Here is a 13,788-nt window from a genome sequence, read left to right on the forward strand (position 1 = left end):
TCAATAAAAGTTACTCTCTCACTGAAGCAGCTGCACTGACTCTGATAAAGAATCTGATCATCAGCAAACAAGCAGATACGTTATCATTTTTTTTTTTTACATACATGGCAAAATAAATCAGTTGCAGCCAGTAGAAACCCTGTTGCCCCACTGCTGTTGCTGATTTACTGCAGAGAAGAATTTTTATTTTTATAGCAAAATAAAATAAAAAATAAATAAATTAAATTAAAAATTAAAAAAACACAATTGCTCACAGTGTGTAAAAATGATACTTTTAATATCTACAAACGGTGAAAATTAGCAACTGTATTTGATTCATCATTGGTTACAAAAGTGACAGAATAGATATGTAAAAATCCAGCTCTTAAGGAGTTTGTATGAGGATAAACAACATGCTGCAGATAAACAAAATATTGCAAAGTATACTGAAATAGATTTTCATTGTGAGAAAAAATTAATTTCAAATTTTACAATGTTTAAAAGGAAACAATGGCTTTCAGTCACTGCTGTCTTAATAATAATAACATGAAATGGAGTTATAATTAAAAAAATATATATATATATGTTAAGATGACATTCTCTAGTGGTCACCAGTGGCATGTAAAATATATTTCCACCAAGCACATTTTAGACATTTAATTCCTGCTCTGGCTCATCCCAACTTTCTGCTGACATTATTTGGGATATTTTTCTTTCTCAAGTTAATCAACCAGGCTTGATACTTAACAAATTTAACTGACGTATCATATCCAGACTCACAGTTTAACAGCGAGCACTGCTGCGTTTCCCCCAAATACAAACAGTCAGAAACATTAAACTTATCACAGCAAGGCCTCATCAAGATAATAAAAAAGCAAAGACATTTGATTGAATTAAATGAAATCCAGAGGAAGAACTTTATGACCTGCCCAACCTGCTGTGTTTCCACATGTGTGAGAGTGTGTGACAGTGTGTAAGTGTGTGTGACAGTGTGTGACAATGTGTGAGAGAGTGTGTGAGCTGCATCACTTGAGCTCTTTCTGACACACCCAGCGGTGCGACTCGGTGCAGGGAGCGTTGTGCCACTTGTCCAGCCGCTCACGGTCGGCGTACACACACTCTGCCTGGCGCCTGTGGAGTGTGTACTCATCATCCGGCTGCTGGACATCCCAGTTACTACAAAACACAGCAAAGGATGACTGACGATGTTTTAGACTGGCAGAACATTATTAATTTAATCATTTCAGTCATTTATACAGCAAAGAAGCAAAATATGCTGATTTCAGCTCCATTAAGATCACTGATAGCTTAGATTTCTTAATTTTATAGAATTAATTTTTTTTTTTTTTTTTTTTGGCTGCTGAAACAATGAAGACATCAGCTTGGGCTCTCTTAGCCTGCCCATGAGACTTTCTCATCATGCTTGAGACTTTATAGACCAAAAGATTAAGCAATTAATCAAATAAATAAACAAAATTTTAAATCCACAATGAAAATAATCACTAGTTGCAGCCCTGATTTAATCACTGCATGCTGCTTTTTCTCAGGCGTATCATGGATTACACACCGGGAATCGTTCAAAACATCTTACTGAAATCTCAGGGGGCTTCCGTCCACCCAGCTCCATCCTGAGCTGAAGTAGGCTGACTGATGCTGTAAGCCAATCCACACTTGGTCCTCAGCAGTATCCAATGTACTGAGTAGATTCTGTTAACGGATATTTGTAAATTTTATTTGCAGCAGTAACACAAAACCACACACTGCACAACAGAGGTTTCTGTTCAAGCAATCTGATTGGTCAAGCCGTCAAACTAACAGCTGATTATCTGTCACCTGCAGGAGATTCTGCTCCTGTTAACAGCCGACACCAGCCAACTGAAACAACAGCCTCCATGTTGATATATTTCTAAATCTGACTTTTGCTTCAGATTATGAAGAAGGAAACGAAAACAGAGCAAAAGTTACTGTTTATCAGAGTACAGATTAAACTGCTCGTCACGAAGCTTCACTGAGGATGAGTTGACCAAACTGGAGAAGAGATGAGGAGCTACACGACAGACAGTATGCTCCTCCCACTTTTGTAACAGCTGGCTACAAAGTAACACTGTGACAGATGTAATGTTGCCACAGGTATGATTTGTATCAGGTGTAACACTATAAACACTGTAAGACATGTAACAGATGTAATGTGAAGGTTTTGTGACACTGTAACAGATGTGACTTTTTATCAGATGTAACATAACAGACGTACAGATGTGATACTGTAACAGACGTGATGCTGTAACAAATGTAACATTGTAACAGATGTGCCGCTGTAAAGTAACACTGTAACAATGTAACGTAACAGATGTGACGCTGTAAAGTAACGTTGTAACAGATGTGACGCTGTAACAAATGTAACATTGTAACAGATGTGAGGCTGTAACAGATGTAATGTGACAGATGTAACACTAACAGATGTGACACGGTAACAATGTAACATAGTAACAGATGTGACACTGTAATAGATGTGAAGCTGTAACAGATGTGACATTGTAACAGATGTGACATAGTAACAGATGCGAGGCTGTAATAGATGTAATGTTGTGACAGATGTAATGTAACAGACATAACATTGTAACGCTGCAATGTAATTGATGTAACTGGTCGACCCCTCAGGTTGGTTTATGTTGTTAAACACGTTTTAGTTTGGGGAGCTACACTTTTTGGCGGTGCGCTAAAAGTCCTAATCACCACTTAGTTTCACTGTTTTACTTGAGATAAAAATGATTCCACTCCAAAATCGTAACTGTTGTAGAAACTGGGGGCATGTGTGACAGCTGTGATGATGCACTGCAACCAAATCACACGCGTGATCTTCTGTACTATAACACACAGCTTCTCATGTTCTACTGCTTAAATGAAACACACACACACACACACCTGCTCACATTTCCTGTTTATGACCACCAGCTCAGCTTCTTTTGCCTTGCAGTCTTCCTTGGCTTCATGCCAGGTTTTTGTGCTCGAGGAGATCCAGTAACATTTGACCAGGTATTCCGTCCATCCACACGGACAGCGAGAGAAGCCATGGTCTGCTCCAGAAAGGGAAAAAGGAAGGGACGGGATGGAGAAGGAAAATGGAGAAAAGGTGTGTTCAAGTGTTCTTGCTAAGTTAAAATCACACACTAATGGGAAAAAAATATTGTGGATGGCACAGTGAATACAAAACATTTCGCTCACTTATTTCAGAAAGCCTGCTTTGCAGACTGTTTCTTTCCTCCTGAAGTGACTTAATTTCATCTTCTTGTTGACGGACTATGCTCTCCAACATCGTCCTGTCTTTCAGTAAAGCCTTGATGTGCTGCTGCAGTGTGTCGTTGCTCTTCCCTGCGTCCGGATCACTGCTGGACTCATTGTTGGTAATCATCAGCTCGGGGGTGAAACTCTGGGCTGCAAGCGGGGAGGGACACAGTTTTAAGAAAAAGGCAGGCGGACGGGGTCCTCCTAGATAAATGGCATGATGTCAGCATACCATGGTTGAATTTTTATGCCCAAGTGCTAGCTGTTAGTGTGTGAGTATCGCAGTGAATGCGTGGTAGAGTAACATGTTGGCAGAGGACAGGAAACAGCGAGACAGAGTGGTGTGTGCTGCATCAAAAATTATTGGTGGCAAAAGAAGGGCCCCCAAACCCAGCTTCAACCCAGCTTGCAACCTTTTCCTCCTTCCCTTAAAAGACTCTGAAGCATGAAGACCACATCCTCCAGATTCCAGACCAGCACATGTCCAGTGTCTGTCCACCCAATTAACATTTCAAATATCTGAGGCCAGATGTCTGATGGACTGGAGCACTTTATCTTGTACCTGGGCCATTAAATTCAGTACTCCACTTCATGTTGTTTTTTTGTCTGGATTTTATTTTTGTTCTATGCTCTCATTTTAATTTTGTGGCTGTTTGTTAATTTGTGCCTTTATGCTGTGACTGAGGTACTATGTGCCTATGAGTGAGTGGATTATTATTTTGTCCTTTGTGCCTTGTTAGTGAACTTACCAAGACAAATTCCAATCAAGTGAAGCAACTAAAAGGACTTTTATTTTGTGTTGATTTTGGCGCCCCCTGTGGACAAAAGTGGCAGTGCTCCCTGAAATGACGAATGCATTTCCCATGAGCACCACCGCCTCATGTTGTAAAAATCATGATCTGTACTTGTTTAAAGATGTTCAAGCGTGTCAGGAGAGACTCTTTAGTTTATGTCCTGGCCTGGATTAGCCGAACAGCAATCTGAACAACTGAGACTTAAATCTAACTAACTAAACTTGCTGTGGGATCACTTTGTATTGATGGTGCTCCTATATTTCTATACCTATCATTTATATATGTAAATACATACAGAAATGAAATGTAAAGAATTTTTTTAAAGTGAAGTGAGCATGTGTATGAACTGATCCGGCTTCTAGCTGCTTGAGTTTGGTCTGTAACCGGTTCCTATGTTTTATCAGCTGCTTACCCCCTTGAACGGATGTAACCTGCTGATATCTCAATGATTTTATCAAGCAACAGTCAGTCTTACTGGCACAGGCTCCTCTTTGTGGCTTGTGGCTTTTAGAGGTAAAACTTTGACCGATTAAGAGGCACGCCAAACCAAGAAATCCACGTATAGTTGAATCAGGGCAACGTATTCTTATGAAACGGTTCGTATGATATCGTACGAAAAATAATGCACAAATTTTCGTGCATATTCCTACGAATTTCCAGCAGCACGAGCGATCAGCGCGCCTGCGCGAGCCCCGAAGCGAGAGCCTTAAGAAAAATGGCGGACATTCCTTTTATTCTCAGTGGAAAATGCAATATTTTAAGAGAGCTTATGCATTCAAATGCGTTTTGATAACATTTCTAGCGCGAAATGTGCATTTTATTTCCAAAATCTTCGTTCAGTTAGTGTATATAATATTTACTTTGTTAGTTATTACGAAGATTCTTTCAGGTTTCTATAGTTGCTATGGCTGTTGCTATGGACGCTGCTACCACTGTCGCTGATGTAGCTTCCGTCCTCACTGACTGTCACCGTGGAAATCTGGGGAGGGAGGCGTGGGGTTAACCTGCTCTCACAGAAATCCGTGAAATGAGCATGACCTCCTAATAACGCATTGCGTGCTCCTCGCATGTAACCTGTTTTAATCAATTTCTATGGTTTTAATTCCGTGTGGTCACCACACAAACGGTGTTCACTGGAAGTCGGCGAGGATCCGTGACGTCATGCTGTGGGTGGTAGTTCATAGATCCCGGAAGTGCAAATTTAATCGATATTCCGGAAAAAGGTCTGATTATTAGCCATAACGTTGTAACCATCCAAGGCAGACTTACCACAAGCTATGAGGATGTGTAACGATGGCATGTGCTTCATCCGAGTCCACAAGTCCCGTATAATATCAACTTTATTTTAAGAAAACACGTTTTATTTGCGATGTCATATCACGGAGAAGCACTACATTACCCATAATCCTAGTGTTTATCAGCGACGTGTCTGATTTTACTTTCATCAATAAAGTCAATAAAGTGTAATAAAGTGCATGAAAGTTGATAATATGCTGATATGTTACGCCATCGAACACAACTCTGTCAGTCAGCGAAACAGAGCGGGTGGAAAAACCGTGGAAACACGTCAAAATAGCACTAAAGATTTATAAATATATATTTTTTTATTTTTCATAACACATCTTTATTCGTGATATAAACATAGGCTACATGTTAAGGTTATAGTTTTGGTGTTGAAAAACTACCGTATGTATGTTTTTTAAACCTAATTTCAAAACTTTTCCCCTAACCCGGAAGAGGCGTACCAGAACTACAATCTGCGCGGAGTTGCAACACACAGAGGTATCCTGCGCCATAGATTTTGTAGTTCTAATATGTTATGTCTATTATGTGATGTTGTGATCACTAATTTTTCAATCTTTATTATAGTTTTTGGGTGTGGGAAGAACGCCTGTTTGGTCAGATTTTATTTATTTTTTTCTTAAGATAGTGAAATCATGTTTTTTTCCATGTTTTGACACTAGTCAGTGGCGCCTCCTATTGGTTTGCCATCGGGCATGATAGTAGAGGTCAAGAGCTTTCCAAAAATGTTGACCCCATGTCTGTGCCATTTTTTGTTGCTGCACTGAAGCACATGCCATCGTTACACATCCTCATAGCTCGTGGTAAGTCTGCCTTGGATGGTTACAACGTTATGGCTAATAATCAGACCTTTTTCCGGAATATCGATTAAATTTGCACTTCCGGGATCTATGAACCACCACCCACAGCATGACGTCACGGATCCTCGCCGACTTCCAGTGAACACCGTTTGTGTGGTGATCACACGGAATTAAAACCATAGAAATCGATTAAAACAGGTTACATACGACGAGCACGCAATGCGTTATTAGGAGGTCATGCTCATTTCACGGATTTCTGTGAGAGCAGGTTAACCCCACGCCTCCCTCCCCAGATTTCCACGGTGACAGTCAGTGAGGACGGAAGCTACATCAGCGACAGTGGTAGCAGCGTCCATAGCAACAGCCATAGCAACGATAGAAACCTGAAAGAATCTTCGTAATAACTAACAAAGTAAACATTATATACACTAACTGAATGAAGATTTTGGAAATAAAATGCACATTTCCCGCTAGAAATGTTATCAAAACGCATTTGAATGCATAAGCTCTCTTAAAATATTGCATTTTCCACTGAGAATAAAAGGAATGTCCGCCATTTTTCTTAAGGCTCTCGCTTCGGGGCTCGCGCAGACGCGCTGATCGCTCGTGCTGCTGGAAATTCGTAGGAATATGCACGAAAATTTGTGCATTATTTTTCGTAGGAATTTGTACGAACGTTGAATGAGAACAGCCTGATCAGGGACAACTGGACCTGCTTACAGATTTTCAGAGATGTTTCATTTCTCATTTCAAGACGTGTCTTCGGTTCTGAGGTTTCGAGCGGTTCACCAGCTTCTGAACTTCAGAGCTGAAGAAGCGTCTTGGATGAGAAGTGAAACGTCCTCAAAAATCGACAAACAAACCTCCACAGACTTTGCCACGTCATGCCATTTGGTTACCACATTCGTTCTGGGGAAACCTGACAATTTTGGTGACTCCACAACCTTCTCTCTACCACCACCTGCAGGCCAGGTCAGGTATCTGCACTGGAAAAAAATGCGCCTCTTCTGTTGCTCATTCTGCAAAAGAAAGGAGGCACGGGAACGTCCAAATTGTGTTTTACAACCAGCCAGTATTACTTTCCTCTGCAGAAGAAGCAAGAAGAGCAAAGGAAACAGAAATGGGTGCATTAGCTGCCATGTTCAGCATCAGGGTCGGCTCACTTTTATTATTCGTGATGCCAGAATCTATAGAACAGCTTTTTCAGTTTTTCACTGGGCGTGGTTATCTGCTCCCAGCCGTCTTCCTGTGGTTTTCCTTTTGTGTGAAACATGAAACTCACATGACTGCAGCCGGAGGTAAACGTTCAGAGCTGACTGCAAGATGCACAGCAGGCCGAAGCTCACTCCAACCAGCATGTAGACCTTAAACCCTGCCAGGGGAACACACACACACACACACACACACAGAGAGAGAGAGAGAGAGAGAGAGAGAGAGAGAGTCAGTTCTGCGATAATCAGTTCAGTCATATTCAAATCAAAACTGTATTGGCCCCAAGGGGAAGTTTGGTTTGCAATGACACACACACACACACACACACACAACCTCACTTCCTCTGCGTACCACACTTCCCTAGTCACTTCCTGCATCGCCTAGAGTAAATTTATTTTGATTTTACTTACTTGGCACTTTATGGATCTTTCTTTCCTGTGTTCAGCTGTTTTGTGCTGTTTGTTTGTTTTTGATGAATTATCAGGTTTGTCTACATTCTTGTGTATTATGAATTTCAAAATGAGATTTCAGGTATATTGTCCTTTTGTACTGTCAAACATTTTTAGGACCATCAGTGAGTCAATTCTTGTCTGTGCTGCTATTGACCAATACCAGACAATTTTTTGACTGTGTGCTTATTTAAAAAGAACTAGTATCTATTGGCATTGCTTGTAAAATTACATTGAGAACTAGTCATGAAAAAATAAGCACTGGTGCTCACTTTTTATCAAGGAGCACATTTTAGAGATTAAATGTTAAAGATCAGCAACGCGACAACATTGCTGTGGACCTGCAGTGGAAGAGAAAAGTGCAAAGAATGTTTTTACTCCAGTTTAGCCACGTTTTTCACTGCAACAAACCATTTTGCAATTCATCTACTCAAATATGAATTTTGAAGCAGCCGCCTTATAATGTTCTGCTTGTGCGGCGAACAAAGTCCTCAACATTCACAAACCACACAGCTGATAACTGGCTGTGGAAAGCAAAACGTTTCCCCGGGGACTATTTTCCCTGGCGGAGGAGGAGGAGGAGGAGGAGGAGGAGGAGGAGGAGGGAGCATTTCAGTTTGAAAAAGCCCTGAAAACACAACAGTGCTGCTGCTTTTAGGAAAACCCATGTGGAGGACTTTATTCCGCTGATGGAAAACTGGAGTGAAGAAAGTGTGAAGGCTCTGAAAGTTCATGTTCATATCGTAGTGGAATGAATGGAGGAAAGGGAGGAGGAGTGACAGCTCTGAAACCCCACTGCTCACTTTTGGAGATTAGCAGAACAGAACTTTTTGTAGATATTACATTAAATATTACGTAAAATTTTGCAGCCAGATAAATTTCCTGACCTGAATCCGATTTTTCCCGCTCCTCCGCTCTCTTCCTCCGTTCATGAACCCGTGAATTGACGTAGTCGGCCATCTCCAGCTGCTGCGTGACGACTCACAGCTGTTGCACACTGCAGTGTGTTTTCTGATTAAATATGTCTGTCACCCTCCTCCCAGTTACTACCCGCCTCTCTGACGTGTGTGTGTGTCTGTGTGTGTGTGTGTGTGTGTGTGTGAGAGAGAGGGAGAGAGCATGTAGAAGTGAGTGTGTTCATATTTGTAAATGTATACGTCTGCATATTGGTGTGTTACTGTGTGTGTTAGTGTGTGTGTGTGTGTGTGTGTCATCCCTGTTCAGCCATGTGTCATGATTTCATCACCAACACCGACCACAGCTGACAAAAGAAAGAAGAACTGCTTTAATTGTTTATTCATTCATTCATTATTTTACGGAAAAACACCAGGTGACAATGGAAATGTTCAGTGGCGGTTCTGCCCATGTTGCCGCCCTGGGCGAAATTACTGCCTTGCTGCGCCCTTCCGCGTTACTACTCTAATACCCCCCCCCCAACCACACACACACACACACACACACACACACACACACACACACACACGCTCCACCGCAGCCCACCCCCCACCCCATGTCCCAGGCGGTAACGGCCGCTACCGGTGCCCCTCCAGCCACTAGAGGCGCCCCTGCTCTGGGGACACCTGCACAAATACCTTAAACCTTACCTTACCTTTTGTTTGGCCTAAAAAAGCCACTGGCCGCCGCCAGGCGAGCCGGCCGCGGCACCGGTCAGCATCAGGCGGGCCTGGCTTGGCACCGGTCGGCATCAGGCGGGCCGGCCGCGGCACCGGCCTGATGCCGACCTGTGCCGCGCCCACCCGGTCAGGTCTGCCGGATCTGACAGGTGAGCGGCGCACACAGACTGCCATAGGCCTATATACCTTTCATTATAAATCAACTTTTGTTTATAAGCGGCTGCAGCAGCACAACGGACAGTGACACAGACAACATGGTTGATTATTGACTGCGCCAATGCGGCCATTCGCCGGTAATCGCGGCATCAGGCGAGCCTACCTACTGGTTTACATATGCAACAATACATGTGTATTTGCTTACACCCCCAATATTAGACGAGGGCGTTTTTTCAGGGCATTTTCAATGGAAAAAATATCGTCTTATATTCAGATGAATACGGTAATAGAAAACTGCTTTGCAGCGCTGATGATTTTTTTTTTTTTTTTTTTGTGCTCGTGCCGCCCCCCACGTGACATGAAAAAATGCCGCCCCAGGCGGCTGCCCGCTTTGCCCGTGCCTAAAACCGCTACTGGAAATGTTAATATTTCCCTTTGTGACCTTGTGCTGCCTCCCAGGTGATCAGGTGCAGGTCCTCTGGCTGGTTCAGATCCAGATATTTGTAGAGCTTTCCTTACCCATGTTCTCATGTTTACGCCTTCATTTTTATATCAAGCACACTGACCTTACTTGCAATGAAATGTGCTCTAAAATTGCCAGGAAACACCTTTAACTTGCCAGCTGATGTAACACAATGATGGTTCGAGCTGCAGAAAGCCTATGACAGCATTTACACAAACATGGAGGCTGTTTCCTGGGAAAAATCCAGACAGGAAGTGATGCGTGTTGCGTGTTCTGTTTGTTTGGACTAATCACAGCAGGAAGTGGGCAGTTAATCACTGTTAGTCACCATGAAACCACGGACAAGCTCAAGACGCTCAGTTCAAGCTGAGCTTTTCACATATTTGAACTGAATTAATTATTTCTAAACTACACCACATGGTCAAAAGTATTGACACAGTCTACCTGCAGGAGCTTTTTTTTGGGAGCTCCCATTCTATAAACAGAGGCATCAATATGGAGTTGGTCCTTTGCAGCAGAACAGCTTCCACTCTTCTGGGAGGCTTTCTCCCAGATATTGGAGTGTCTGTGGGAGTTTCTCCCAGATGTTGGAGTGTCTGTGGGAGTTTCTGCCAGATGTTGGAGTTTCTGCCCGTTCCTCCAGAAGAGCCTTTGTGAGCTCAGACTCTGATGTTGGACCAGAGGGCCCGGCTCCCAGTCTTCGTTCTAGTTGATCCCAAAGGTGTTGGATGGGGTTGAGGTCGGGGCTCTGTGCGGGCCGCTCAAGTTCTTCCACCCCAAACTCAGCCGGCCACGCCTTTATGGAGCTGCTCTGTGCACTGGGGCTCAGTCATGCTGGGACAGGAAAGGGCCTTCCTTCCCCAAACTGGTCCCACAGAGCTGGAAGCAGAGAATTGTCCAAAATGTGTCGGTGAGCTGAAGCGTTCAGATTTCCCTTCAGTGGAGCTGAGGGGCCGAGGCCGAGCCCAGAAACACCAGCCCACAGCGTGACCCCTCCTCCAGCAAACTGCACAGTCGGCACAATGCGCTCAGGCAGGGAACGTTCTCCTGGAGGCGGGGAACGTTCTCCTGGCGTTCCCCAAACCCAGACTCGCCCATCAGACCGCCACATAGAGGAGCCTGATTGGTCGCTCCACAGAACACGTTTCCACCGCTCCAGAGTCCGGCGGCGGAGCTCCCGGCGCTTCTGTGCTGATGTTGATGCCAGAGGAGGTTTGGCGCACTGCAGTTACTGAGGTGGCAGAGCGTCGGACACTTACGCACTATGAGCCTCAGCGCTCGGCTACCCCTCTGTAACTTTACACGGTGCTGCCCCCTGGTGGCTATGTTGCTGAAACTTCAGCAGCTGACTTGAGTAAGCCCTGACTGCAGTCCGCAGATCGAGGAGTGGCTCAACGTGGGTGGAGTTAAACGTTTGACCCCGCCCACTTGCTCAATAGCAAGCGACTAGAAGAGGTTGCTAACCCTAACCCTAACCCTAATCCTAACCCTAACCTTAACCCTAACCAGATGGCGCCCGGGCGGAGTCAAACGTTTAGCTCCGCCCACATTTAGCCCAACTCCGACCTGCTAACTGTAGTCACCACACGGAGTCAAACGTTTAGCTCTGCCCACATTTAGCCCAACCCCGATCTGCGGACTGCAGTCAGGTGCAATTGGCTGACTTGTTGCAGCGGTGGCATCCTCTTACATTATTATTACAGCAGCACGCTGCAACTCAGTGAGCTCTTTAGAATAAGCCATTATTTCACAAATGTTTTTAAAGGCAGGCTGCATGGCTCGCTGCTGGAGTTTATACACCTGTGGCAATTGGACTGAATGAAGAAACTGTGTTCAAAAGTTATTATGAAATACTTACTACTACTGTACTACTCCTACATAATAACAACAAAGCCTATGAATAATAATAATTCACATAGAGTAATGGATGTCTACAGGCCTTTTTTGATGTCTACTTTCAGTTTAACTCAAAGATAAAATGATACATCACTGCAACATCGAGCAGACTGGACTAATGTAATGAATTATTACAATAAATGAACTTATAAATCAACTACAGCTGTTTCAAAGTAACAGTAGTTCTCCTGGAGAGGCAGTTTGCAGCACCTGTTTGTATTAAAGTCCTCACATCCTTTACTGCAAAAGATGTGAGACCTTTTTTTTTACACAGAGGTCTTTACAGAAGCCTCGGGTCTAACTGTCAGGAAGACCAGACGAGCGTGCACGAGGCTGCTGGTGGAAACATCACACAGCAGCAGCGGAGCCTCCGCCCACGCACGGCCGTGCACGCTTGCCCACAGAGCGCACGGCGTGGTGGGCGTTCTCACAGCTCCTGTTCTTACACAGCAGCTCAGCAGCTTCACAGTCTGGACATTTTCAACTCGGCTGGCCTGCGCTGCGCCTCGTGTGTGTGTGTTTCTTCCTTTGTAGCGTGTGTCTGAGGATGATTCTGTCTGGAGCCAAACTGCTGCTGCTGCTGCTGCTGGCCCTCGGTCAGTGTGGGTCATCTGAGCAGGACAAAGGTCAGTAACAACTCCATATTATACCGTTATGCCATGTCATGGAGGATTTTACCCAAAGTGCCTTAGAGTGCCGTGAGTTTTTACATCGTTACCAGTGGGAAATAAACCGTGACTTGACTCTGACTTGTGTCCTGAGCTACAATCAGAACATTACACCATCATGTTTGTTTTTTAATAGAGACATATCTCCCAAGATAAATCAGTAAACGCCATAAAATCAGCAGTCGGAGTCTTGAAACAGCACCATCCTTTGAGTCTCATTTTACAACCTCATTTTCTAAGCATCTATCTATCTGTATCTGTCTTTAGTTTTATTATTTCTATTACTGCATACGTGCTCTTGACTTCTATTATTACATACTTTTTTATGTATGTTTTTTCTTCCTCTATCTGCTGTTTCCATTGCTTCCATTAGCTGGCCAACGTGGCTTTTCTGTCAGTCCCTCAGCTACGTAATCTTCTCAGTCTCATTTTTAAGACCTACTTTTCTAAGCCTGTTATGTATGTATGTACTGTATGTATACATCTTTTTATCTATGTTTAGCTCCATAGCTGCTGTTATCACCCCTGTCGCTGGCTTATGGTGCCTTCTCTTGACTTTTATTGGCTTTTAGAATGATTTTAGAATGATACTACTACTAGAATTATTATTATACCTGTGTTAGCAGTTATTTCCATTGCCTCCATTCTCAGTACAGAGTTTCATGGTTCTGGGTGTTATAATTGCATTTAAACAGTGTTTACTAACTGCCTAAATGTAAAACTGTGTCTCTTCCAGATCCTGCAGTTGAACTCCTCTACAAAAAATCGACCATCCCTGCGGCCCTGGGCTCGTCCGTCACACTGACCTGTGAAGCGGAGTACAGTTTGGCCCTGTGCGGCCTCGTGCACGTGGTGTGGTGTCAGGTGTTTGGCCAGCAGCTCACCGAGCTGACGGCGTCCGGCAGGTACATGACCACGGTGAGCGAGATGGAGCGACAGGACGGCAAGAGACTCAGGCACGTCTCCACTGAGATTTTGAGATTGACGCCAGAGGACTTCGGGACGTTCCAGTGCATCGCCGTGTGTGAGGAGGGAGAGAAAGCAAGGGGGCATTATGTCCGCATCAAAGTTAACGGTGAGACACCCTGAACCACAACGAGACATAAACTGTACTGATGCGCTGGCATTCACACATGCACACTACAAGAGCTTT

At 43.9% G+C, this 13,788-nt stretch overlaps 1 protein-coding gene across 1 annotated transcript; it reads right to left on the reverse strand.

The window, feature by feature from the left end:
* Window positions 1–531: 531 nt before the first annotated feature.
* LOC115374031 (asialoglycoprotein receptor 1-like) lies at window positions 532–3,332 on the reverse strand. The gene is made up of 4 exons (XM_030072740.1): window positions 3,202–3,332; window positions 2,902–3,053; window positions 1,571–1,686; window positions 532–1,155 (listed from the first exon to the last, which is right to left on the reverse strand). Exons 1-4 carry the CDS (start codon window positions 3,290–3,292, stop codon window positions 1,005–1,007), a joined length of 510 nt encoding a protein of 169 aa, XP_029928600.1. The 5' UTR covers window positions 3,293–3,332; the 3' UTR covers window positions 532–1,004.
* Window positions 3,333–13,788: the final 10,456 nt, after the last annotated feature.

Source organism: Myripristis murdjan, chromosome 16, assembly GCF_902150065.1.
Source record: "Myripristis murdjan chromosome 16, fMyrMur1.1, whole genome shotgun sequence".
Classification (NCBI taxonomy): domain Eukaryota; kingdom Metazoa; phylum Chordata; class Actinopteri; order Holocentriformes; family Holocentridae; genus Myripristis; species Myripristis murdjan.